Genomic DNA, 25,150 nt, shown 5'->3' with positions numbered 1-25,150 from the left:
ACTCCTCTTTTTCTTCAGCTAAATTATGCCTGGAATGTTTTCATACAATTCCTGCATATCTGAGTTTCTCCTGGCCAGTCATTCACAACTAATGGAGAAAGGCAATATGTTCTTCTAACTTGGGTAACTGCTTGTAATAAATGCACACATTTTCTGTCTGCAAACCACAGTTAAATGAAAGGCTATTTCAATATATAAAAGGTTTTTATATATTGAAATAGAAGAGAGAAATGTATTAGATGACCTCTTTGAATATGGGACAAATGGGGGTTGAAAGTGGTGGGTTTTTTTGAAAGCACAGTATTTTATTTCATTGAAGATGTGGAGCTTCCCTTCCCAAATATAATTTCATCTATCCAGCCAACCTAAAATCTTAAAAAGGAGGAAGGCTTTAGATTTAAGAACAGTGCATCACAGATGCTTTTGATCATGAAATAAACATTTAATATCATATGACCCTAATTTACTTTTGAACTTTAGGTCCACACAAAATATATCCTTATGCTGTAAAGTACTAACCATAGCAAGGTAGGGCAATCTCTCTGATTGCTTGCTCCCAAGTAAATGTTACTTGATTTGTAGTTATCCAATAGCTTCTTGTTTTTCCATAGAGCAGGGAGAGATAATGTGCAAGACAATATTAAAAGAAGCAAACAAAAAAAACCTCCCAAACCAAAATGAAACTATGCTCAGTTGCAGAAACATTCAGAAGGATTCTGAGAATCAAATTTTAAGAAAGTGATGTTTTAAAAGAACATTTACTATCAGGCTTTGTCTTAGTAACCACAGAGTGCCAAAAAAAGTCCTTGGATATTCATTTCCTTCCAAAAATCTTATTCACATTGATTTGGTCTTGTTTTTTGGTTTGGTTTTGAGGCCTTTTGTTTGGGTTTTTTAGTTTGTTTTATAAAAAGACTGTCTATGCTTGATTTTTGTCCAGTGACCTGAGTCGTAGAGGAAGATCTGATTTTAATTTTTTTTGTTTGTTTCATGAGAATTTGCTTTAGTCTAGAAATTTTATTGATAATGTAGGCAAGCTAGAGTGTTTACCTAGACCAAATGTGAATGGAAATTAATTAATTACCTAATAACAATGCTATCCCCACGATGCTCCAGGCTCTTCCTTGTAAAACTTAAATGAACTTTTCTATCACAGTTAAGCTTTTACAATTCTTTTATTAAATTGCTCTCAAATTCCTTCACTCAAATTTTTAGTTTCTCTAGTGTCTTTCTGCAATCTTACATAGCAAACCAAAATAAAATACAGTTGGAACATCTTACAAGTCTGGTTTTATTCTATGTAAAAAATTTGAATAATACTATTACTAATTTACTTTTCCGAAACCTAGATCTGCTTAGACACCAAAAGTACTTTTTAAAGAATAAGTTACTGATTATTTCTCTAAAATACATAGAACAAGATCAGTTTAGACTTTGATAAACCTGTAAGAAATTCGCTTTTCTCTGTTCAGACGATTTTGAAGGCATTGATGCTGACGCTCAGGACGTTTGTGTGGAAGTGGAAGCCAATTGCAGCTTCTAAAGCTGTAGAAACACGGCGGCAGCAAACTGCGTCTGTTTGCAGGTCGCAGAAATGCTTTGAGTCTGTACATGTATATATATATAAAGTATAGGTGTCGGATATAATATATCTGATACCAACAGGAAAGCAGATTGCCGAGAGCCCGACCCTTGTGTGCCTTTCCCTTTGCCTCTGTGACATCGCTGTCGTTCCCGTGGCACAGCTCAGGGAAGCGGAGGCTCCATCGCTCCGGAGCGCTCCCCCGGGGCCGTATCCCGGCTCGGCTCGGCTCGGCCCGGCGGGGAGCGGGGGCCGCAGGCACCACCCGCCTGGGCTGCAGCAATTTCCAACCAATCCAGCCCGGGAAGCAGCTTCCCTCCCCCCTCCTCCTCCTCCCTCCCCCATCCCTTCCCCTCCTTTCCCTGTGTTGCCTTCCCTGCCCCCTCCGCGCCCCCGAATCCTTTTGCTTTCCTTAATCCGCAGCCGGTGACGATGGATCCGCTGGAGGACACCGCGATGAGTGACGAGCATCCCGCCCTGCCTGCTGGTAAAACCAGCCCGTGTTTTGAAATCTTTTAGTGCTCCTTTCGTCAACCTGTACTCTGTGTTTTTTGACTGCCGTTTATTTATGCCGTGGCTACTGCCCGGCCTAAGGGGGAAAAAAACCCAACAACCAAAGAAACAAAAAAAATGAGACACTAAAAAAACCACCACAAAACCAAAACAACTCAAGCAGCAGTTGGGATGTTCCAGCTTGCTCTGTTAGAAAATATTATTTTGGTTCTGCAGGCTTCAAAGCTGAGAGAGCAATGGTCCATCCTGCATGATAAAATACTTCTATCAGGAGCATCAGGATCATTGCATCCTTCCCCTCCCCTCGCCCATTCCGTCCTAGAAGAGCCAATTTATGGCTGCAGGTACAGAAACAACCCTGCCATAGTAACGGGGCTGATGCAAACAAACCTTTTTTCCTCCCAGGAGGCACCTCTGCGTATCACATCTTGGAGAGGTTGATTGTTCCAGGCCTCTGCACTCTGCATACAAATGATACCTCTCTTTTCAAATAGAAAGCAAGTCCTCTTCCTGTAGAAGCTACAGGTTTTTCCTGTCGTGGAGTCCCTCTACAGCCTTCGCAAGTATTTTCTGAGAGAATCACGAGAGTACCAGCACAAACCAGGGTGCTAGCAACCTGGAAGCCCAGGGAAAAAGCAAAAAAGCATTAGTTAAGCACTTGAATAGGAGCTTTTTTGAGGGTAAGTTTTTTGTTTGTTGGTTTGGTTTTGTGTTTTGGCCAGGGTTGGGAGGGAGGAAAGGGTAGAATCAGTTTTTTGTTTGAGACTGCTGTTTTTTGGGGAGGGGATTTGTTTTTGCTTTTGGTTTTTTACCTTACAGAAAAACCAAACTTGATCCTAAGGACACACATGTAATTAAATGGATCAGTTTATGAACTATTTACCACCAGTGTTAGGGTTTGTGCAAGCAGCTGTGTAATCCAGAATTGATTCCTCTGAGGAGAGGGATAGCACAGATTTCTTTTTTCTACACATCATCTTTCTCTCTTCTCTCTGATTTGAAAAAAGCCTATAGAGTAAAGATCTAGTCACTTTTAAAAACTGCCTATGAAATTTAGACAGCATTTCTGATATCAGTAACCCTTTGGTTTTAACTAATTTTATGATTAGATTAGACTTCACTAAGTTTGATAGATTTAACCAGTGACCTCCTAGGTAATAAGGATTAGAGAGAACATCTTCAGTCAGTGGTCATTGTTCTGAAGGTGTCCTAGTATGCTTAGTAGAAAAGCCATTTTAAGCATTAAATCAGCGTTATCACTTTTCTCAGAAATTTCTTTGCCTCTTGCAATAGTTTATTTATTTAGAGGCCAGAAATGTGCACACTGTGCTGGGTGGCACTATTTCACACAATGGTACAAAGATACAAAATCCTGTTTTATTCTCTGTTCCTTTTCTGGTGATCTAGACATTAAAGTAATTTTCATTGTAGTGCTTCTGAGTGTTGAACATATTCATTTAATTTATGTATGGTTTTCAAATGTGGGAAGATTTTTTTTTATTAGGTGCAGAAAAGGTGGAAAATGGTGGTGAGACAGTTCTGAAGAGTGAGTTAGGAATCAGGCACAAGAGGAGGATAGGCAGTGAAATTGGAAACTGCAGTTGGAAAAAAGTAAATAAATGAAAATTCTGAAGTCTACTGTTATTTAATGATACCCAAAACACCTAGAGAGCTGATGATATTAATGCTATACAGATCATGGCAAGTTTCCTGTTGCATATCAGGAAAACAAAGACTTATTTTGTTCTTCAGAAAAAGGACGGATGGATTTGCCATTTGAGCAAATCATTATGATCCAGAAGCCCAAGTCCACATCTATAGGCAGTGAAGTTCCCATTAGTTTCTAATCCCCAGTGTGTGTGTAGACAGCAGATTGCCAAAGGACCTTGTAGCCACAAGGAGTTCATACAGAATAGAATGAGCAGTGGATAGTGTTAATAAGATCAATATTTAATTACTATACTTACATAGAAAAATGAACAAGAGTGAAAAATGTTATTGCCTTGCAATATGTAAGCACCATAGGTAAAACCCACATATATTATTAAAATGTGATTTTGAATGCTCTGTCAGAGATGGACTCCACTGTGGGGGGACAGGAGCTGCCATGATCCATGCTGCTGCTGGAGGAGTGCAGCTCTGGGTGTATCAGCTCTGGCCTTGGGCACACACTTGCAGGTAACTGTGGTAGCCTGATGCACAGCCAGGAGGAAATCCTGCTCTTCCCTGGGCAGACAGACAGACAGACAGACCCCCAGGGGCACACAGTCCCTGACCCAGGCTCATCAGATTAGCCCAGGTGAATGAGAAGGAAAATTAGGACAGAGCTGACCGAACTTCAGAGAGTCTGGCAGTAATTTAGGTGTACACTGAGGTGTGAAATGTGTGATTCTCCTTTATTGTGTGAGGATAACCATGGGGGCTGTGCAGAGATTGACAGCCTGGAGTCTCCATGTCAGTAGGGTGCACAAAGCCTCAATTTTGCTTGAGCTGCAACTTTCAAAAATATTTTCTTTTCCTCTCAGTGGAATTAGACAAGTTCTGTAATATCTAGTCATGTTGATCATCACTCTCAGCAAAAATCCATCACTATTTTTAGCTGGGCTTGTGTATTTCATATGATAGTGCTCTGGGATGCTCACCTCCCTAGGAAGATGATGCAAAAAAAGATTATTCCTTTCCCTCACAAATGTTTCAGCTAAATAAAGTAACACTATCATAAGCTTTTGCTTTAGGAGATAAACCAAATCTGTATCTCTGATTTCCAGTATTTCCATCTGGATACTTTTAGCTGATTTAAAAAAACATACCACAGAGAGCTTCTAAGTTAATATTAATTCTCCTAAGGATGTAAAAATACATGTGCTGGCAGATCCACTGAGAGATCAGTAACTCCTTCAGCTCAGCTAACAACTTTCCTGAAAAGAAAAGAAGATCATTAAAGAGAAAACAAAATTGAAAATCACATTGTTTCAACAGCCTCCTCAAGGGGATGGTTGTCTTTTGGGATGGGCAGGAGTGTTGGGATGAATGTCAGGATGAGAGATTGAAAGCAGATGCAGAGGGGAAGAGAAGTGCTGAATTGCTGGCACTCCTAGAATGGGCAAAGAAGTGGAGTCACTTTCTCAGTCATTCCTGCCATCCCCAACCTGTCCTGCACTGCAGCGTGCCCTGACTGCCTGCCCACACCACAGGACACAGCTCAGGCTGTTCCAGCTAATGCTGCCTGATCTGGAAAAGATTTTGCCCATGGTCTTATCCTATTGTCCTGATTAACAGGAAAAGATGATAGATAGACAGACAGACAGACAGATAGATAGATAGATGCAAATTTGTAATGCATATACTCAGCTGTTGGTTCTGAGTGAAAAAATAACCCGTGTAGATGAACCATCAGGAGTGAAGGATGAACATTGGCCATTTACATGAGACTGGCCATAAAATAAAAGATGTCATATAGGAAATGAAGTGTTATTTCAGAATTCAGTGAATTCAGATTGCTTAGAACTCCTTTTTTCTTTTTCACAACATTGAAATGTTTGAGTTCCTGTGAACAGGTTGTTTGCTCCTCCTTTCGGTTTTATTTTGTCTATTTTCAGAATTGTCCTAATACTACGATACTTCACACACTTACTTTATACCCACAGATGCTGGCAAGAAGTTTAGAAAAGTAACACACAAATATAGCATGTTAAAATAAAAACAAGAAAATTAATCTACATGGTGTGGAAAAGATAAATTTGGGTAAGCATTGCATGGACAACTGAATTGAATTATAGAATATTTCCTCAAATAACCCAAGCACACTGTAATGCATCAATCTATTATATGTACTTGTATATTGCTGTCATATCTACAAGAATTCTATGTAAAATTTGCCATAATAAAAATTTACTCTCAATAATCTGTGGGGTTTATTCCTTTGAAGCTAAGGTATTGCTTAGGAACAAATTACGCTGAGACCTGTTGTAGTTCTTCAGAGTTTTTCTTAAGAAAGCTTAGAAAGTTATGGTCCCTGGATAATGATAAAAAGTTGACTATTTGAGATGGTCTAATACAGACAAGATCAAGAAAATATGACTCCAAAATAAGCAAAGGCTTATTAATGTTAATATAAATATTAACTGCACAATAAGCACCACACAAAGAGATCTAGTGAACTAAAAAGCATCAAGAAATGGATTCTAAAAGAGATTGCAACTTTTGACAAAATGCCAATTAACACCGGGCAAGGGAGGTGAACTGGGCATTCTGCAAGGCAGAATAACTATGCTCATTAAAACACGTAAATAAAATTAAATTCTTTAATTGAGTAATTTGCAAGAATATCAGCACCTATACATTTGAAATGAAATTAAAGAAAAGCTACAAAGAAGATGTACCAAAAAAAAACTGATTAAAAATCAAATGTGCCACATGACAAGGGAAAAGTAATTCTTACAGGAGTCCTGAAGAGACCAAAATAGGTCATCTGAATATAGATAAAATAGAGAGAAAGCCACACTCAGCACTGCCAAGGAAAGGGTATGTGATACCAAATACTGAGAGCAGTAATAGGCAGGGAAGAATATGTTTTATAGTCATGCAGAAGTTTTACTGAGTTCTCTATTGTGTTCTATCTATGTTGTAACCCATAAATGCAGTGATAGCAGGGGAAAGACTGCATATAAATATTTGGGTTTTTTTCCTTGAGTAAGTGTAATGATAAATACTGTGCAAAAACAGGGATTCTGAATGTGTTGGTTTTGGCTGGGTGGGTTGGAGTTAATTTTCTTCACAGTGGTTTGTATGGGGCTATGTTTAGCATTTGTGCTGATCACCAGGTTGATAATATAGTGATGATTCTGTTGTTGCTGAGCAGGGCTCAGACAGAGCCAAGGCCTTTTGTGCTTTCCATGCTGCCACAACAGGCAAGGAAGTTGGGGATGCCTGTGAGATTTTGAGAAGACACAGCCAGGACAGGTAATGCCAGCTGCCCAAAGGGATATTCCAGACCTTATCACTTGATGCTCAGAATATAAAGCTGGGGGGAGGAAGGAGGAAGGGCAAGGCATTTGAAGTGATGGCATTTATCTTCCCAGATAAGCATTACAGTGATCAGGCCTTGCTCTCCCATAGATGGCTGGACACCCACCTGCCCATGGGAAGTGGTCAGTTAATTCTTTGGTTTGGTTTTCTTCTATGTGAGTGCAGCTTTTGCTTTCCCTATTAAACTGTCTTCATCTCAGCCCATGAGTTTTCTTTTACCCTTTTGATTCTCTCCCCCGTCCCACTGGTGGAGGAATGAGCAAGTGCCTGCAAGGCTCTTGGTTGCTTCTACACCAACAGGAAGAGTTTCATCTGCCCTACAAGCATCACCAATGTTGATATGCAAAGATAAATATGTGTTTCCCATACCTGTAGAACAAATAATTTTATATTAATAGGTATAAACAGATGTAAACACTGCCTGGTACCTGCAAATGAAAATACGTATCAGGGTGGTGGCCCAGCATAACCTGTATTAAATAACACATACAAAAGGTCTCACAGAGAGAGAAAAGACCCCATTGTCATCTCCCCTGAGAAAGAGAACTTTTGAGAAAAGGTGGTGAAAAAGGACAAACAAAACCAACAAAACAGTGATGGCTGAAATGTGAAAATGTGCAAAATTACCAAGCAAAACCTTTTAACATTCAAGAAGCATTGTATAGTAAGAGGCATCCATTGAAAAAAGGGAAAAGAGGGGGAGGATCAAACAAACTGAGAAACAGTTGACCAGCAAAAAACCCCCAAACCTGTGCACTGCACACAGGCAAAATTAACATGAGGATAACTCCTGCCAAGAAAGATGGTATATAGCCACTGTGTGGGATAGCATTTATTTGACAATCCAGAACAAAATAAAAATACCTCGAATATATATTCATAGTAAATTTAAATAATAACTCAGAAAAAGTAAAAGTAGGTGTGTACAGGCAAAGCTTGAAGCCTTTTAGGAGTCACTGCAGCAGAATGGACTCATGCAGCCAACAGACAACCCAGCACAAAATAACACCTCCAGACCACTTTTTGTGTTCAAAAAGTAATAAATCGTGAAGAAAGAATTACAAAGAATTACAAAAATAATGCTTTATTACGTTTCAATAAAGAATAGGACCATGAAAATTATCCAACACTTACAACATCCTTAAAAGCACAGACATAATGAAGATTTTTTTCATGGGTACATCAGTAAGAGACACAAATCAGTTCTTTGATTGCTCGCCAGTCCCATAAACACAACAAAGCCACGTGATTATTAAGTCAGAGATGTGGGGCACGGAAGACTTCCCTACAAGGCACAAAAAAAAAAAAAAAAAGTCCCACTCAAAGGGGAAAGTAAATATAAATCACAGCACATTACCCGCCTTTATCAGCCTTCGGCAGAAAAGGGTTCATTTACCGTAGAAGCGGGACTGCAGCGCCCAATCTCTCCCCTGCCCGGCAGGGCCCTTTGCCGGGCACAGCTCGCTGGCGGCGGCGCAGCGCGGGCGGGACGCGGCTCTGCGGGCCCCGCCGCCGCCATTGGCCGGGCTCTGCTGCAGCCCCTGCAGGCACCGAGAGGCCGCCGGCGGGGCCGGGCAGGCGGGCGGAGTGCGGCGGGCACGGGGCGAGCCCGGCCAGGATCCATTCCGGGCCCCGCCGGGTCCGGGCTCCGCGGGAGCCGGGAGCGATGGCGGCAAAGGCCCGGCCCGCGGGGGGAGGGCGCGCACAGAGCCCGCCCCGGCCCGGCCTCGGCGCAGTCCTCAACCAGGTCGGACCGCCGCCCATATACAGGCTCGCAGGGCCTTTTCCGTTCACTGCTCTTGGTTTACTGACGGTGTAGGTATGTCAGGCAGGGGCAAGGGCGGCAAGGGGCTCGGCAAGGGCGGCGCCAAGCGCCACCGCAAGGTGCTGCGCGACAACATCCAGGGCATCACCAAGCCGGCCATCCGCCGCCTGGCTCGGCGCGGCGGCGTCAAGCGCATCTCGGGGCTCATCTACGAGGAGACGCGCGGCGTGCTCAAGGTCTTCCTGGAGAACGTCATCCGCGACGCCGTCACCTACACGGAGCACGCCAAGAGGAAGACGGTCACGGCCATGGACGTGGTCTACGCCCTCAAGCGCCAGGGTCGCACTCTCTACGGCTTCGGCGGCTAAACTCGCGTTTTTGTAGCGCTTCTAGAACACAAAGGCTCTTTTCAGAGCCACCCACAAATCTCAGAAAAAGAGCTTTTAATCGCTACTGTAATAACGTTATTAGGCTTGGCAGAACAGGGAGGGTTTTTTTTTTTCTCGGCTCCCCCAAAGTCCGCAGCTGCTTAACCCACTTTCCTGCGGTCTGGGGGGCAAAGTTTCGCTTTGCAGCAGGCGGGAATATCCCGGTCTTTACACGGGGGCTGAACCGAGGGCAACGGGCGTAGTGCTCGTCTGGGCGTCTCGCTGATGTACGAGACGACCTTCTGCAAGATACATCTTTTATTTCCTCTTGCACACCGAGCATCACCCGCTCAACACAGACCCTCTTTCTAAAGGCCAAGGGAACGCACAGGCGAGAAAAAGCAAAGGTGGGGGTAGGTCGGGGCCAGCCGCCCTTGCCGTAGTAGCCGCTGTCTCGGCGCCACTTTTACCGCCACAGCCTGCAAGGGGAAAAGAGGCAGCTCCTGAAATGGCGGCGCACTTCTCTCCGCCACTCGGTGGGCGGGACGGAGCGGGAAGAAGAAACAGCCACGAGCCTTCCTTAGCGCCCTACAGACTGCGCGACAAAGACGGGGCTGCGAGCCCCGTACTCGAAACCACCCCGCCCCGCTTCTCAGGCTGCCCCTTCTCTGCGCACCGCTCTCGCCTGCACCCAGCACAACACAGAACAAACTCTCTCAGCCCCAGCAGCTTTAGGTGGTGAACCTCACAATGACCGAAACACACGGAGCACAAGGGCAGGGCTGGAAACTACCTAAGGCTCCTAATCCCCCAATCATCCCTGAATCAACACTATACCTTGGGCAATAAAAATGCTTTGCACCGGCTGCCCCTGCCTGCACCATAACACAGAGACAACAGCTCTCTCCAGTGGCCTTGTGGTGGCTCTTAAAAGAGCCTTTCAGTTAGAAGGAGAAGGGCAGGGAGCTCAGGCACGCTCTCCGCGGATGCGGCGGGCCAGCTGGATGTCCTTGGGCATGATGGTGACGCGCTTGGCGTGGATGGCGCACAGGTTGGTGTCCTCGAAGAGCCCCACCAGGTAGGCCTCGCTGGCCTCCTGCAGCGCCATGACGGCCGAGCTCTGGAAGCGCAGGTCGGTCTTGAAGTCCTGCGCGATCTCGCGCACCAGGCGCTGGAAGGGCAGCTTGCGGATCAGCAGCTCCGTGGACTTCTGGTAGCGGCGGATCTCGCGCAGCGCCACCGTGCCGGGCCGGTAGCGGTGCGGCTTCTTGACGCCGCCCGTGGCCGGCGCGCTCTTGCGGGCAGCCTTGGTGGCCAGCTGCTTGCGGGGCGCCTTGCCGCCCGTCGACTTCCGCGCCGTCTGCTTCGTGCGCGCCATCGCTGCACACACTGCGCTACACCGCTAAAACAGCAAAGAGACAATAACGACTCAGAGGAGCGCTCCCAGCTGGTTTTTATATGCGAGCGCTGCATCTTGATTGGGCGATGGAAACAGCCGCGCTCAGGGGGCAAGGTTTGAAAATCCCGCGTTAACCCCTTCGTATGCTGAGCCTTGCTCTTAAATACCTAACCCAAAACAGCCTTATCCGTTGGTGTTCCCTTTCTTCCGAGCCGATATGGCTGCTTTTTAACCACTTGCTTTAATTACTTAAATTACTCTGACACTTGAAGTGGGTAATAATAAAATACAATTTCCAATAATTGCCGATAAGATAACTTCTTCTTAATAGGTTTCCTTATTCATGGTTTATTCTCTTTTTAAATTGGGCGCTTATATTTTGTCATCCTATATCCCTTTGGAAGTAGTAACAAAGGGATCGGTTGCTTTGCATGCATTCTGAATCTAATACTTTCCTGGTAGGTTTTTTTTGTTCTGCAACTTTTTTTGCTTATTTGTTTGTTTGCTTGGATTTTTTTTGTTGGTTTTTTGTTTTGGTTTGGTTTTTTTGGTTTGTCTTGTCTTTTTTTTTTTCTGTGTCTTTTACTAGCTTATGTTTGTTTTGTTTGGTGTGGGGTTCGGGGCTTTGTAGTTCTCTTCGGATAAAGAGTTACAAATAACTACGCTTCTTAAAATGCAATGCTGCAAGTACCATTCGGAAACAACATCTGGAAGAATAAATATAAGAAAAAAAAAATACAAGTGTAATATCGATAGATATGCATGCTTTCCTAACAAAAAGGAAACAACACAAGACATGTTCGGAACCACTGAGGCTCGGAGCGACTTCAGTTGTAACCCAATTAAATTCACCACTACTTTGACCAATCAAGGCGGGGAGGCGGGGCCGCCGTGCTCTATAAATAAGGCAGGAGGGAGCGATTTGTTACTGTTTCAGCCCGACAGATCGGTGTGCGGGGAAGCGATGGCGCGCACGAAGCAGACGGCGCGGAAGTCGACGGGCGGCAAGGCGCCCCGCAAGCAGCTGGCCACCAAGGCTGCCCGCAAGAGCGCGCCGGCCACGGGCGGCGTCAAGAAGCCGCACCGCTACCGGCCCGGCACGGTGGCGCTGCGCGAGATCCGCCGCTACCAGAAGTCCACGGAGCTGCTGATCCGCAAGCTGCCCTTCCAGCGCCTGGTGCGCGAGATCGCGCAGGACTTCAAGACCGACCTGCGCTTCCAGAGCTCGGCCGTCATGGCGCTGCAGGAGGCCAGCGAGGCCTACCTGGTGGGGCTCTTCGAGGACACCAACCTGTGCGCCATCCACGCCAAGCGCGTCACCATCATGCCCAAGGACATCCAGCTGGCCCGCCGCATCCGCGGAGAGCGCGCCTGAGCTCCCTGCCCTTCTCCTTCTAACTGAAAGGCTCTTTTAAGAGCCACCACAAGGCCACTGGAGAGAGCTGTTGTCTCTGTGTTACGGTGCAGGCGGGGCAGCCGGTGCCAAGCATTTTTATTGCCCAAGGTATAGTGTTGATTCAGGGATGATTGGGGGATTAGGAGCCTTAGGTAGTGTCCAGCCCTGCCCTTGTGCTCCGTGTGTTTCGGTCATTGTGAGGTTCACCACCTAAAGCTGCCGGGGCTGAGAGAGTTTGTTCTGTGTTGTGCTGGGTGCAGGCGAGAGCGGTGCGCAGAGAAGGGGCAGCCTGAGAAGCGGGGCGGGGTGGTTTAGAGTACGGGGCTCGCAGCCCCGTCTTTGTCGCGCAGTCTGTAGGGCGCTAAGGAAGGCTCGTGGCTGTTTCTTCTTCCCGCTCCGTCCCGCCCACCGAGTGGCGGAGAGAAGTGCGCCGCCATTTCAGGAGCTGCCTCTTTTCCCCTTGCAGGCTGTGGCGGTAAAAGTGGCGCCGAGACAGCGGCTACTACGGCAAGGGCGGCTGGCCCCGACCTACCCCCACCTTTGCTTTTTCTCGCCTGTGCGTTCCCTTGGCCTTTAGAAAGAGGGTCTGTGTTGAGCGGGTGGTGCTCGGTGTGTAAAAGGAGGAAATAAAGGATGTAACTTACAGAAGGTATTTTCCTACAGTAGCGAGAGTCCACGCACTACAGTCGTTGCCCTCCTTTCATTCCCAGTGTAGAGATGAGGTTCTTGCCCCCTACTTGAATGCGAAACGTTCCCCCCCGGACCGCGAAAGGAGTGAGACAAGCAGCTGTAAGCTTTAAGGAAGCCGAGAAAAAAAAAACCCTTCTAAATTCCTACTAGTCCCAAAACTGCAACAACTGTTTGCAAACAGCGATTAGAAGCTCTTTTACTGAGATTTGTGGGTGGCTCTGAAAAGAGCCTTTGTGTTGTAAAAGCGCTACAGCGCTGCAAAAACTCGAGTTTAGCCGCCAAAGCCGTAGAGAGTGCGACCCTGGCGCTTGAGGGCGTAGACCACGTCCATGGCCGTGACCGTCTTCCTCTTGGCGTGCTCCGTGTAGGTGACGGCGTCGCGGATGACGTTCTCCAGGAAAACCTTGAGCACGCCGCGCGTCTCCTCGTAGATGAGCCCCGAGATGCGCTTGACGCCGCCGCGCCGAGCCAGGCGGCGGATGGCCGGCTTGGTGATGCCCTGGATGTTGTCGCGCAGCACCTTGCGGTGGCGCTTGGCGCCGCCCTTGCCGAGCCCCTTACCGCCCTTACCCCGGCCAGACATGGTCACTCGCTCAGAACAACAAGCGCTACAAACTAAGAAAGGCCCCGCGCGGCTCTATATGGGCGGCGGTCCGACCTGGTTGAGGACTGCGCCTTTTGGGGGCGGGGTCTGCCTAATTCCCGCCCTGCGCTCCTCTCCTTCCCCCGCCCCGCGTGGCTCCGCTCGTGCTTCCCGCGAGACGCGGCCGCGGCGCTTGGGAGGCCGCGTCCCTCGGCCGCGCGCGGCGGCTCCGCCTCTCCTGAGCGGACCTGGCCTCGTCCCGCGCTTCCAGCAGCCAGGGAGTCACGGAATATGCTGAGAAGGGAATGGACCCACAAGGATCATCTAGCCCAATTCTTAAGTGGCTGGCTTATACAGAGAATGGGCGTACACTATTGCCTTTTTAGCACAAGATTCTAATCAGCTGAGTCAATATCGGGCCACACTTCATTGTCTCTGCCCGCCCTCAGCCCCCGCGTCCCTCTGCTGCTCTCCCGTCCCGCCCCGCTGCCCCCTGCGCTGCTGGCAGTCCCACGGCACCTCCGGGTCTCCCTCAGCAGCAGGAGCGGGGCCTGCCACCCCTGGCCCGCCTTTCGGGCTGCGGCGCCCCTTCCCCGTCCCTCCCCGCGGGTCTGCGGCAAAATCCGACCAATGCAGGGCCTCGCCCGGCGCTCCCGCCTCCCCCCGCCGCTCCTCCGCCTCCCGCTCGCGGGGAGCCCCGCGGAGCCGCCATTCCCGGGCCGCGCTGTCTTTGTTCGGTTCGGCTATGGCGGCTTCTCGGTTGTTTTGTCTCCCCGGACACTCCCACTGAGTGACCTGCCCCTGCTCCGTGCGGGGCTGGGCGCGGAGCCACCGCCGGTCGGTGCGGGGGGAGCCGGGAGCGAGACCCTGACCGGCCTCGGGAGGAAGGGTCAGCGAGGGGCTGCAGCGGGAGTGTTTAGAGCAGGAATTCCCTGCAGGCAGCTCGGAGGGGCTGTTTGAGGGAGGGACCATCCTTCCAGCCCGGCCCAGCCCCGCAGCGCTGGCCGCAGGCTCCGCGCTCGCCCCCGGCAGCCGCCGGCCTCGGGAAGGAGCATCCGCTGCCGTACACCGAGACCCCGCAAGCGAAAGCAAGCATTACGGACATCACTAACAACTGTCTGTATGACATCTGAAGGATGAAGACTAGCAAAACAATTTTCATTCCAATGAGGAATCCAGATTTTTTTCCGTGTGTTACGTGCTTTTGCAGAAAGCATGCCATACATGATGCTTACAGTATGTTGGACTGTATTTGTGAAGTGAATGAATAAACAATAAGAGGGTTATGAGACTGTATTTCTAAGTTAAATCTTAAGATTTAAAATATTACAGTTATGAAATTGCATTTCTAAATTAAATCTGTTAAGATTTTAAATATTACACAGAACTGATATGCTTAAGGTGCTTGCCAATTCTTACACTTTTTGTATTTTATATCCTTTAAGCATGCCTACTGCTATAAAATTTTTCATATCCTTTAAAAATGGTGTAGTTATTTAAGTTTATTCCTTAATATAATGTAGAGAACGTCAGCAACATCTCCAAAATATCTCTGGGAACAAAATATTTCCTAAATTCAGGGGGAAATGCAATTGAGATAGTCATGCATTCAGTTACAGGTGACAAAAAGGCACAAATCGTGTTACAAGTATCACTGTGAATTCCTTTTTCTTTCAAATTTAAAGAATTGCCATTCATATATACAGTATAAGGAGGAAAATATATATTTAATTTAGATTAGGTTTGCTTTTTTGATTGAACAGAATGAAGTAGGACTGTTTATAGACTAACTGCAAGATTTGTCAGTAGTGGCCCTGCCAGGCTGGTGCCCAACATTCCCATTTGGCTCCACAAAGTCTGCTTTGTTCTTCATATCTGAAAAATCGGTGTCTAGCTATGTTTCCTGAGGCAATTAGAAACAGCATTCAGATTGCTTACACAAACCTGAAAGAAATTATGCAAAATCTTTTGGTATGTCAAAATAATAATTTATTCCTAAGGCTTCCTAAATGCAGAGCTAGGATCCTTGCATAACTTTTCCTTCCAGCCATAAAACCACTGCAAGACTTGGAAAATCCCCTTCCATTTCTGCCAGAGATGGGTGATGGGGAGGTTGAGACCAGCAGCCTAAAGCAAATAAAACAGCTGCAAAGCCCTTTCCTCAATAGATGTAGCACATTAGATAGAATTTAACGTCATGCCTTCTGGAAGGCTGCCTTGCCTGTGTGTTGCTGCTGCAAGTGTGGACATGTTGGGGATATATTCAGTTCTTTTATGGATCAGAGCATTTTCTTTGGTAAAATTAAAAAAATAATTAAAATATACAAAAGAAAATTTTGCTGCTCAATAAAATCCCTAATAAAGTTATTTCTACTGTTGATTTGAGATTTTTTTTTTATCAAAGTTTAGCATCCAATCTGCATGTTATGGAAACTACATTTTCCTCATGAATTTGGGCACACAGCACCAGGGGTTAAATGAGAAAGGAAACCTTTGCAAAACTCAGCTTAGTTTAAAAAATTGAAAATCTGTAGCTTTTCAAGTGTGCATTAATTAGGACAGTTGCCCTAGTTGCTCATTAAACTATAATGAGGAAATTGCATTTGTTTATTACAATAAGGCAACATCTCATCATGACTGCACAAGAGGGTAGTCATAATTAGTAAAAAAAGTCATTGCATCAGTGGATTACAACCAACCTCAAAGCTGCTCTTAATTTTCTTAAGAGCTTAGGTGGCAATTTAAATCCATATCTGTATCTGCTGCAACTGTCATAATAGGTGCAATAATATGCACACTAAAGTAATGTAAGAGCTGCTTAATAGGTACATTTTTCCTAGCATTGCAAGCAATATAGATGAAAAGGGCTAGAAAAGCACTTTGAATATTTCACCATGCAGTTTTAAGTCTTTTGATATAGACTGACATCACTGAGTTATCCCTAAGCATAACTGTGATCCATAGCACTTGAGGGACCTTGGTTGCAGGTTTGGATGTTTATTTTTGTCACAGATCCTTTAGAATGTGTGGCTGCATTGCAACCCAGTGACACAGCTAAGGTACCATGTGATATGGATTTCTTCTTTCCTACTGCTTATTGCATATGCAAACGAGATAAATTCATTTATTTAAGCTTGTTTAGCTGCATTCCTTCATCCACTGGAATTTGCCTGAAAGCTTTCTTTAATACCAGGAGATTTTGCAGCTCTGCTACCATTTAATCCATCTCATTTACTGGATTTTTACATTTTGGACCTCATCACTGGTGAAGGCACTGCTGGCAAAGACAAATCCAGGGAGTGCTAAGGGGTGGATCTGAGCATCACAGAGGATGAAACTCCAGGTACTGAGGTAAATGAGTGTAGTAAGTGTTTGGAATGAAATTCTGAAGCAAATAATGAATCCCCGGTCAGATGGCAGGAAGAATTTGGAGGCGTACGCTGGGCTAAGCTCCACACTCAGAGGATGGGGCCCTTTCTTGTGCTGCCAGCTCTGACCTCCACATACAGGAGTTTGTCCACAGAGAGAGCCAACTCCTATCTCTACCCTACAGACTTTTTTTTTTTTCCCCTGGGATTCCAGTGCTTTGACCTAGAGATACACACTTGTGGCCCAGAAAGCCCACCCTAACGCGGGGTGCAACAAAAGCAGCCTGAACTGAAGGTGGAGGCAGGTGATTCTCCTGTCCTACTCAGCTCTCTTGGGACCCCACCTGGAGTGCTGCATGCAGCTCTGTGATCCTCTGGCATAAAAAAGACAGGACACTGTCAGAGCAGGTCCAGAGAGGGCCATAGAAATTATCAGGAGCTTCATCTCTCCCATGAACAAAGGCTGAGACAGTTGTGGTTGTCTGGCCAGGGGAAAAGCAGGTTCTGAGGAAACCCTACAGCAGCCTTTCAATACAGAAAGGCTTCTTTTCAGGCCTGTAGGGACAGGAGGAAGGAGAATGATTTTAAACTGAAAAAGGCCACATTTACATTGCACACAAGTAAGGAGTTTTTGCAAGAAGCTTGTGGGACACTGAACAAAGCTGTCCAGAGAAAATGGGGATGCCCCATCCCTAGAGGATGTTATCCCCAGAGTCAGACAGGATGGGGCTTTGAATAGCCTGGGCTGGTGAAAGGTGACCCTGCCCACAAGCAGGGGTTTGGACGAGATAATATTTAATGGCCCCTTCCAACCCAAACCATTCTTAGATTGAAATATTCTGACAAACATGTATGCAGAAATCTCGGAAACTAAGTGTGAGAAGGCTCATGTGTGTTAAAATGAAATTTTAATTACCATTGAAGTTTTTAAAGAAAAGAAGTGGAAGGGCCAGGAGATATTTAGCTGTAGCAAATGATCAACAAAACAGCATAATAAAACCACTCCAACCCTAAAAGTGTCCACTTAAAAACAAAACTTTTAGATACAGATACCATCTGTGGATACCAGATTAGTCTGGTGCTCCAGCAGCTCTCTTCTTTATGTTTCTCTCCACAAATGATCTCTGATGCCCTGCTTTGGCCATGGCACAATGCTGCCTAAAAAACCTCTCAGCTGCAGCTTGAAGAGGCACAGTGGGAGAATTGCCTTCCCCCAAGCCCAGAGCACTCCTCCTCCTCTCCAAGGGATGGAAAGGGCAGAGGTGCAGCAAAGATGAGACCAGCCACGTCAGTGCAGTGTGCTACATACAGACCATCAGATGAGGCTTCTGGGAATGTCCTGGCAAGAGGAATCAGCCAGTTTTCCCCATAATTGATAATAATGAATATAAAGAGATTTAAGGTTGTGCTCTGGGGTGATATTTGTGCCAACAATATAGAAAACTCAATATTACCCACTGTTAATTGATGCAACAGGAGTAGCAGCAATGAACAGTGAAACAATTTATGAGTATACTACCACTACAAGGTTCTCCTGAATGGAAGTGTTACACTGTTTCTTTAGAGTGCAGGTCTGCCTAGGCAGAGATGAGGATCAAACGCCATTTTTCCTAAGGCATTCCTCATTTTATATTACATATATTTAAGATATGTGCTACAATATATTACATATATTTAACATATAGGGAACTACATGTATTTACATATCTGTAGCATATATATAGGAATTCATATAACACAGGGTACGTAGCATCTTTTAAAGAACAAAGGCCTTCAAAGGGAATGAAGAAAGCCTTTTTTCATGGCTAGATGTAGCTACATCTGGGCTTTACGATGCTCTCCTATTTATCTTCATGCTGCACAGCTTTTGCCACTCCCACCCGTGCTTTACCCACCGTCTTGTGTTCTACACCCTCAGTAAGCTGTGGAACCATGAAAGGTGAGCAGAATCCTGAAGCTCTTTACTGAATGTAACAATAAACAAATGAAACAATTACAAAAGTATCAACATTCATTTAGAAACATGGGTCAGAAAGCATACGTATCAGCCCTCTTCACTAGAAACAAAGTTTTAAAAGACCAAAACACAAGTTCGTTTGAGTTTAAGTCAGTACTATTAAAGACACAGCACCAGAGTACTTTTTCAAAGAAAGCAACACAACTCTTTTCTGACTACGTGGGTGGCTCTGAAAAGAGCCTTTTGTTTAGAATGTTAGGTTGGGCAAAGTCTGAGTGGCTTTGCTCGCCAAATTTACTTGCTCTTGGCTTTATGGCTCTCAGTCTTCTTGGGCAGCAGCACGGCCTGGATGTTGGGCAGCACGCCACCCTGTGCGATCGTCACCTTGCCCAGCAGCTTGTTGAGCTCCTCGTCGTTGCGGATGGCGAGCTGCAGGTGGCGGGGGATGATGCGCGTCTTCTTGTTGTCGCGGGCCGCGTTGCCCGCCAGCTCCAGGATCTCGGCCGTCAGGTACTCCAGCACGGCCGCCATGTAGACGGGAGCTCCAGCGCCCACGCGCTCCGCGTAGTTGCCCTTGCGCAGCAGCCGGTGCACGCGGCCCACGGGGAACTGCAGCCCGGCCCGCGACGAGCGCGACTTGGCCTTGGCTCGGACCTTGCCTCCCTGTTTGCCGCGGCCGGACATGGTGGCTGGAAGCGCTGGCGGAACGAGCCTGGGCAAGGAGCGAACCAGGACAATCCTCCTGACGCAACCGCCGCGGCCCTTTTATCCCCTCCCTGGGCGGGACGCGCCCGAAGCCACTGGCTGGAACTGGGCTCTGCCGAAAGAACCAATCAGCGGACGGATCCTGTTGGGACCAATCAGCGGCGGATACACGTCCGGCACGGGAAGGACCAATCACATTTTGCGGAGCTGATCCCGAAAATTTGCATACACGTCTGTATAAGTAGCGGGCGCTGCGGCCATTTTGTGTGCTGAGCTTCCCCTGGGTTTAGCAGTGGTGCCAAAATGCCCGAGCCGGCCAAGTCCGCCCCCGCGCCCAAGAAGGGCTCCAAGAAGGCGGTGACCAAGACGCAGAAGAAGGGCGACAAGAAGCGCAAGAAGAGCCGCAAGGAGAGCTACTCCATCTACGTGTACAAGGTGCTGAAGCAGGTGCACCCCGACACGGGCATCTCGTCCAAGGCCATGGGCATCATGAACTCCTTCGTCAACGACATCTTCGAGCGCATCGCGGGCGAGGCCTCGCGCCTGGCGCACTACAACAAGCGCTCCACCATCACCTCGCGGGAGATCCAGACGGCCGTGCGCCTGCTGCTGCCCGGCGAGCTGGCCAAGCACGCCGTGTCCGAGGGCACCAAGGCTGTCACCAAGTACACCAGCTCCAAGTAGGGCGCCTCGGACCGTCAATTTTAACCCAAAGGCTCTTTTAAGAGCCACCCACATACTCCGTAAAAGAGCTTTAACACACTAGTGCCTCGGTCTTTCCTATGGAATTTTAACTAAAAAAAGCGTAGATATAATTTTAAACGTTTAGTCAGCTACTTAATCTTGCAATAGTAACAATAAGTCCTTGAATAATTTTTCAGATTGGAGGTAATTCAAATGTACTATTCTTAAATGTAAACGTTTAAACAGTTTTTCAAAAAATGGAAACAGTATATTTTTACAATAAAGACAATACTTTATAATTTGTTTTATCCAAATTAAAAGTTTCACAGTTAAAATAGCAAACATGCTTCGCGAAGATAAAAACAACATTTATTAACTTTTATAAAAAGGCGGACGGAGAAATACTCGACACGCTTTATCTTTTGTATTGATATTTCGGAATTGTGTTAAGCTGAAACATTTTTCCTTCTGTATGAGAAGAAAAGGTCTGCAGGACTGGGGGAAGGGAGAACACCCCTGAAGTGGGGCAGACGCTATAGGGGAATGAGATCTCCCGGAACGCGAGCCCCGGGAGCTCGGGTGGGCTCTAGATGGGGAGGGGGACACGGAGCTCTGCCCGCGCTTTCTCCCATTCCCCCCTCCCCCTTCCCCAGCGCGGGCTTTTCCAAATTTCCCCGCGGACCAATGAGCGGCTGCGGCTCCTCCCAGCAGCCAATCACAGGCGGCCTCGGGCTCGGCGCAGAGCCGCGCGCAGCCGCTCCGCCCCCGGCCCCCCCCCGCGGGCTCGGCGCTGCCGCCCGGCCCGGCCGAGCTGAGCTCCGCCACCAGCCCGGCAGGGAGCGGGACGGGAATGCTGCCGGCTCCAACCCGCCTCCCGCCCCGGCAGGCGCCTCCTCGGGAAAGTAGGTCGGTGAAATCACGCAGAAATCAAGACCTGCCCCAGGCCGGCGCTGGCAAGCGGAAAGGTCACTGCCACGGAAGCGGAGGAGCCGTGCTGACAGCAGTTCCCTGCTGCGGTCACTAAGAGGTGTGGCGGTCGCATCCGTGCTGTTAGGAATCGCGCTGATTTAGAGCAACGAAAGGAACCTCCACGCCCCAGAAAGGTACCCGCCCTTAGCAGTCCCTTTAACATAAACACCGACTTGCAGAGCTCCAAAAAAAAAAAAAAAAAAAAAAAAAAAAGAAAAAGAAAAAGCAGCCTTTAGAAAGCGTTTCCGCCGGGAATGTAAACTTTTATTTTTCCAAGTCTTAGAGTAAAACCAGGGCCGGAAGTTTAGCGTCCCATCCACTCCACATACGAACGTCCCACACGGATAGTGGAGAATAGTTGGCTATGCTGCAGGCACGGAGCTCAGTGACGGAGTGTATCAGCCCTTTTGGGGACAATAGTGGGTGGCTCTTAAAAGAGCCGTTGGGTTTAAAAGTATTTCCACTTCAACACTTCATTTCTTCGGCGCTGCCTTCTTCGCCTTGGCTGCTTTCGGCTTGGCCGCCTTGGGCTTGGCTGCTTTGGGCTTCACTGCTTTCGCCTTAGCCGGGCTCTTGGCTGCTGCCGCGGCTTTTTTGGGCTTGGCAGCCTTTGTCGCCTTCTTGGGGCTCTTCGCTGCCTTCTTGGCTGCGGCGGCCGCCGGCTTCTTGGCTTTTTTGGGGCTCTTCTTCACCGCTGCCGCCTTCTTGGGCTTCTTGGCGGCGCTGGCGGGCTTCTTCGCCGCCGGCTTCTTAGGCTTGGCCGCAGCTGCTCTCTTCTTCGGGGCTTTTTCCTTCACTTCCCCGGGTTTCTTGCTGAGGCGGAAGGAGCCGGAGGCGCCGGTGCCCTTGGTCTGCACCAGGGTGCCCTTGCTGACGAGGCTCTTGAGCCCCAGCTTGATGCGGCTGTTGTTCTTCTCCACATCGTAGCCGCCGGCGGCCAGCGCCTTCTTGAGCGCGGCGAGCGAGAGCCCCTTGCGCTCCTTGGAGGCGGACACGGCCTTGGTGATCAGCTCGGTGACGCTGGGCCCCGCGGGCTTGCGGGCTTTGGAGCCGCTCGCCGCCTTCTTCGGCTTCTTGGCGGCGGCCTTGGCGGCGGGGGCCGCGACGGCGGGAGCGGCGGCGGGAGCGGTCTCCGACATCGCTGCAGAGACTTCTTCCTAATCAAAAGAAAGTAATTGGGCTACAGTAACCCCGATGCCTGAATTTATAGCGAAGCGGTGATCTGTGATTGGTGCTTTGCAGAGCCCGCCTAACTGTTAGCCAGGAAGAGCTTTTCCTCCTCCGAGTCTGTGTTTCTTCGGAGTTATAAATTCATATTTTTCGTAAAACGAGTGCCGCAAAATCACCCCAGTTTCTTCGGAGAGTGAAGAGAAGACAGTGGACTTTCATTCGGGCAAGTTTCTTGCTGTTTGGACCGCAGATGGGAGAGAAAAGCTGTTTTAAACCCCGCGTTGTGAAGCCAGAAAGACCCCGGGAACGGCAAACTTTTGTTTTTCCTTCTAAATTAAAATAAAACACGTAGATAAAAAGTCTCCCCCGTAATGCAGGCTTACTCTTTGGGGGGTTTTCTTCAGATTAGGACAAAAACCGAGTGAGCAGCTTTAGTATTTTTGTCGTAAATTGATTTCAAAGACAAGGAAGTAACACAATTTCATGGCTAAGCTTTGAATATGGATAAAGATTCGGCTCTCTTAACCATATCTTTAACTATTAAGGATACTGTATTTCAACATATTTTTTTGTTTGGAGAAAGGAAGAGACCTTCAGAGGAATATATTTACTGTTGAAAAGTGTTTGGAACTTGCCAGGGCTATGCTTTTTGTTGTTGGGTTTTTTTTTTGTGTTGTTTTGTTTTGTTTTTTGCCTGGTGCTTTATAAGTGGATAGAAAGATTTTGATATTTTTACAAATAGTCTGTCTGTAAAATGAGACTGTTAATGCCTAGTTGATGCCTAGAAATCCCAGATAAACGGCTAGTTTAACACTTTCTTTGTTACAGTAGTGGATGCTATTCTTTATGACTTACAAACATCAGAGGCAGACTTGGAGAGGAAAAATGTCTAACATATATAGATACACTAATATGTATTATATGCTACTTAAACAAGTATGGAGCCAGCTGAAGTATCAGTTATCACCCAATAAATTAAATACTGTGGAAATCTGGCCTTCATGAATAGAATGCTTCAGTTTCAGTATAGCTTACAATTATTTGGACATTGACTGTTGTGGTTCTGTGGGTTTTTTTTTTTTGTTTTGTTTTTTTTCTCCCCATAGGTTTCATATTCCTCAAATTCTTTTCTTTAAGGGAAAAGGAAAAAACTCACAACTGAGATTTCCATCCCAAGCCTAAGAATGCTGAAATAATTTTCAGACAATCCTCATAAATCAGAATCAGTTTTAATTATAATAATCCTTCTTAATTATCGAGTTTCATAAAGTGACCATAGAAATTAATTAAAACTTTTAAGGATAGCAATGAATTGTTTGGGCTAATTTTTTTATTAAGTAAGAAGACAAAAGCCTCGATTGGTTTCTAATTAAAAAGCAGCCAGAATTTTTTCCCCTTGGTTTAAATGAACAATTTAAGATCAAACTTAATATTTTACCACATTGTACTTTGTAAAAAAATTGTCATGCAAAATGTCAGTGGGCTATTTCATTAAAGGAACATATTTTCTAGCCTAGATAAACTGGGATTCAAGATGACATGAGGTATGTTACAAAGGGGCCTGACATGCATTTTGATACATTGAATGCTGAAGACACACAGTTTTACTTGATAGCAAGAAGTTTTAATTTTAATGAGACAGATTAAAAGGATAATGATACAGTAGATACATCAAAATTACAAGTCAAAACAATAAACTGTGGCACTTCCATATTCACTTTTTTTCTATTTTTATTTTGTTGTGCTTGCGTGCAGGTGAGGTAATAAATACTCTGAAGGAGAGGAACGGTAAGCAGAGATTGGAAAAAATTAATACTGTCAGTACTGCACAGTAAAAAAGAGACTGAAAGGGATACTGAAGTGGGGTGTGAGATCTGCCCTGCCTCTCCTGAACATGACGTTGGTCTCACATCAACAACCAGACCGAGTCCACAGGAGCATAGATTTTGAAAGTTCAGTGTTGTGAGTCTTGTGAACAGTATGAACAGGTCTGAGAGGCAAAAATAGTGTTTGGTTTGGTAGGATGAGGGCATTGTGGTTATTTTCCAGTCTAGATGAACAAAGATAAAGCAGAATCTGACTGTAAGTGATACAAAGGGAGCCGGGAGTGTTATCCTCTATCCGGGTCTGTTTAATGTGATGTACATTCTTCAGAGAATAACGGCTGCACGACGACTAATGTGCTTTAATCCCTGCAGCTTTGGCAGTTTGGCGTTAGAGCTCTGTGACTGCTTTATTACACTTGAAACTGGTCAAGAACCTGGGAGGGACAGGGAGTGGACAATAGCCGCTCCTACAAGAATGCAGCTGCAGCCCCAGGGGCGCATCCTCCTTGCACCTCCCTCACATTCACACTTTTGAGCTTCAGGCTTGCTTTTGGTAAACCTGTTCTCAGCCCATCAGGAGAGGAGAGGTTTCCTTCCCTTCCCCCATAAACAGACAGGAGGTTAGAAATAAAGACACGATAGAAAGTGCTGGGAGATCTTAGATCTTCCTCGCTGAGCAGCGCAGGCATTAGTACTCCACCTGCAGCAGATAAGGATTGCTCTGATAAATTTTACTACTCTTTAAAATTTATCTACTCTGTGATAAATTTCAAAGGCACCGGAACGTTTCTGGGTGGTTTGGGAGTTTCTTTGTTCCTTCTGTTTTGTTTTTGTAAGGAAAGCATGTGAAGAGGACTGTGAAGGTTGTCACATGAAGTATTTCAAGGGTAGAATGTAGGACTTCTCTCACTTTTGGTTCTGGGTGCATCCCTGTAAATCCCTCGTGTTCCCTGCTCCCCGTTTGGAGTTGCACTTCTGGAGTCCTTTGCTTTTTCCTAGTAGCCTGACATTGGAACATTGGAAGTCTTGGCAGCTGGCCTCCGGCATTGTGTGTCAGCATCCTTTATTGTATCTTCTCCTTAACCATCACACTGGCTCTTATCTGCAGAGAATCAGCCCTGGCCTACTTCTGAGAAGACAAAATGTT

The 25,150-nt window shown here is 46.7% G+C and overlaps 7 protein-coding genes across 7 annotated transcripts; 3 read left to right on the top strand and 4 right to left on the bottom strand.

The window, feature by feature from the left end:
• Nucleotides 1–8,914: 8,914 nt before the first annotated feature.
• Nucleotides 8,915–9,337, top strand: LOC115909941 (histone H4). Its single transcript, XM_030959691.1, has one exon. The coding sequence runs from the start codon at nt 8,945–8,947 to the stop codon at nt 9,254–9,256; it is 312 nt and encodes a 103-aa protein (XP_030815551.1). The 5' UTR covers nt 8,915–8,944; the 3' UTR covers nt 9,257–9,337.
• An 871-nt stretch (nt 9,338–10,208) lies between these two features.
• LOC115909914 (histone H3) lies at nt 10,209–10,683 on the bottom strand. Its single transcript, XM_030959661.1, has one exon. The coding sequence runs from the start codon at nt 10,632–10,634 to the stop codon at nt 10,224–10,226; it is 411 nt and encodes a 136-aa protein (XP_030815521.1). The 5' UTR covers nt 10,635–10,683; the 3' UTR covers nt 10,209–10,223.
• A 911-nt stretch (nt 10,684–11,594) lies between these two features.
• Nucleotides 11,595–12,072, top strand: LOC115909917 (histone H3). The gene has a single exon (XM_030959665.1). It carries the CDS (start codon nt 11,620–11,622, stop codon nt 12,028–12,030), a length of 411 nt encoding a protein of 136 aa, XP_030815525.1. The 5' UTR covers nt 11,595–11,619; the 3' UTR covers nt 12,031–12,072.
• Nucleotides 12,073–12,950: 878 nt separating this feature from the next.
• Nucleotides 12,951–13,368, bottom strand: LOC115909943 (histone H4). Its single transcript, XM_030959693.1, has one exon. The coding sequence runs from the start codon at nt 13,322–13,324 to the stop codon at nt 13,013–13,015; it is 312 nt and encodes a 103-aa protein (XP_030815553.1). The 5' UTR covers nt 13,325–13,368; the 3' UTR covers nt 12,951–13,012.
• Nucleotides 13,369–18,685: 5,317 nt separating this feature from the next.
• On the bottom strand, nt 18,686–19,405 carry LOC115909930 (histone H2A.J). Its single transcript, XM_030959679.1, has one exon. The coding sequence runs from the start codon at nt 19,331–19,333 to the stop codon at nt 18,944–18,946; it is 390 nt and encodes a 129-aa protein (XP_030815539.1). The 5' UTR covers nt 19,334–19,405; the 3' UTR covers nt 18,686–18,943.
• A 201-nt stretch (nt 19,406–19,606) lies between these two features.
• On the top strand, nt 19,607–20,107 carry LOC115909931 (histone H2B 1/2/3/4/6). The gene has a single exon (XM_030959680.1). The coding sequence runs from the start codon at nt 19,658–19,660 to the stop codon at nt 20,036–20,038; it is 381 nt and encodes a 126-aa protein (XP_030815540.1). The 5' UTR covers nt 19,607–19,657; the 3' UTR covers nt 20,039–20,107.
• A 1,147-nt stretch (nt 20,108–21,254) lies between these two features.
• LOC115909903 (histone H1.10) lies at nt 21,255–22,517 on the bottom strand. Its single transcript, XM_030959651.1, has one exon. It carries the CDS (start codon nt 22,144–22,146, stop codon nt 21,481–21,483), a length of 666 nt encoding a protein of 221 aa, XP_030815511.1. The 5' UTR covers nt 22,147–22,517; the 3' UTR covers nt 21,255–21,480.
• Nucleotides 22,518–25,150: the final 2,633 nt, after the last annotated feature.

Source organism: Camarhynchus parvulus, chromosome 1A, assembly GCF_901933205.1.
Source record: "Camarhynchus parvulus chromosome 1A, STF_HiC, whole genome shotgun sequence".
Lineage (NCBI taxonomy): Eukaryota > Metazoa > Chordata > Aves > Passeriformes > Thraupidae > Camarhynchus > Camarhynchus parvulus.
The sequence above is the reverse complement of the archived record's forward strand: the minus strand, read 5'-3'. Positions and strand labels throughout refer to the sequence as shown.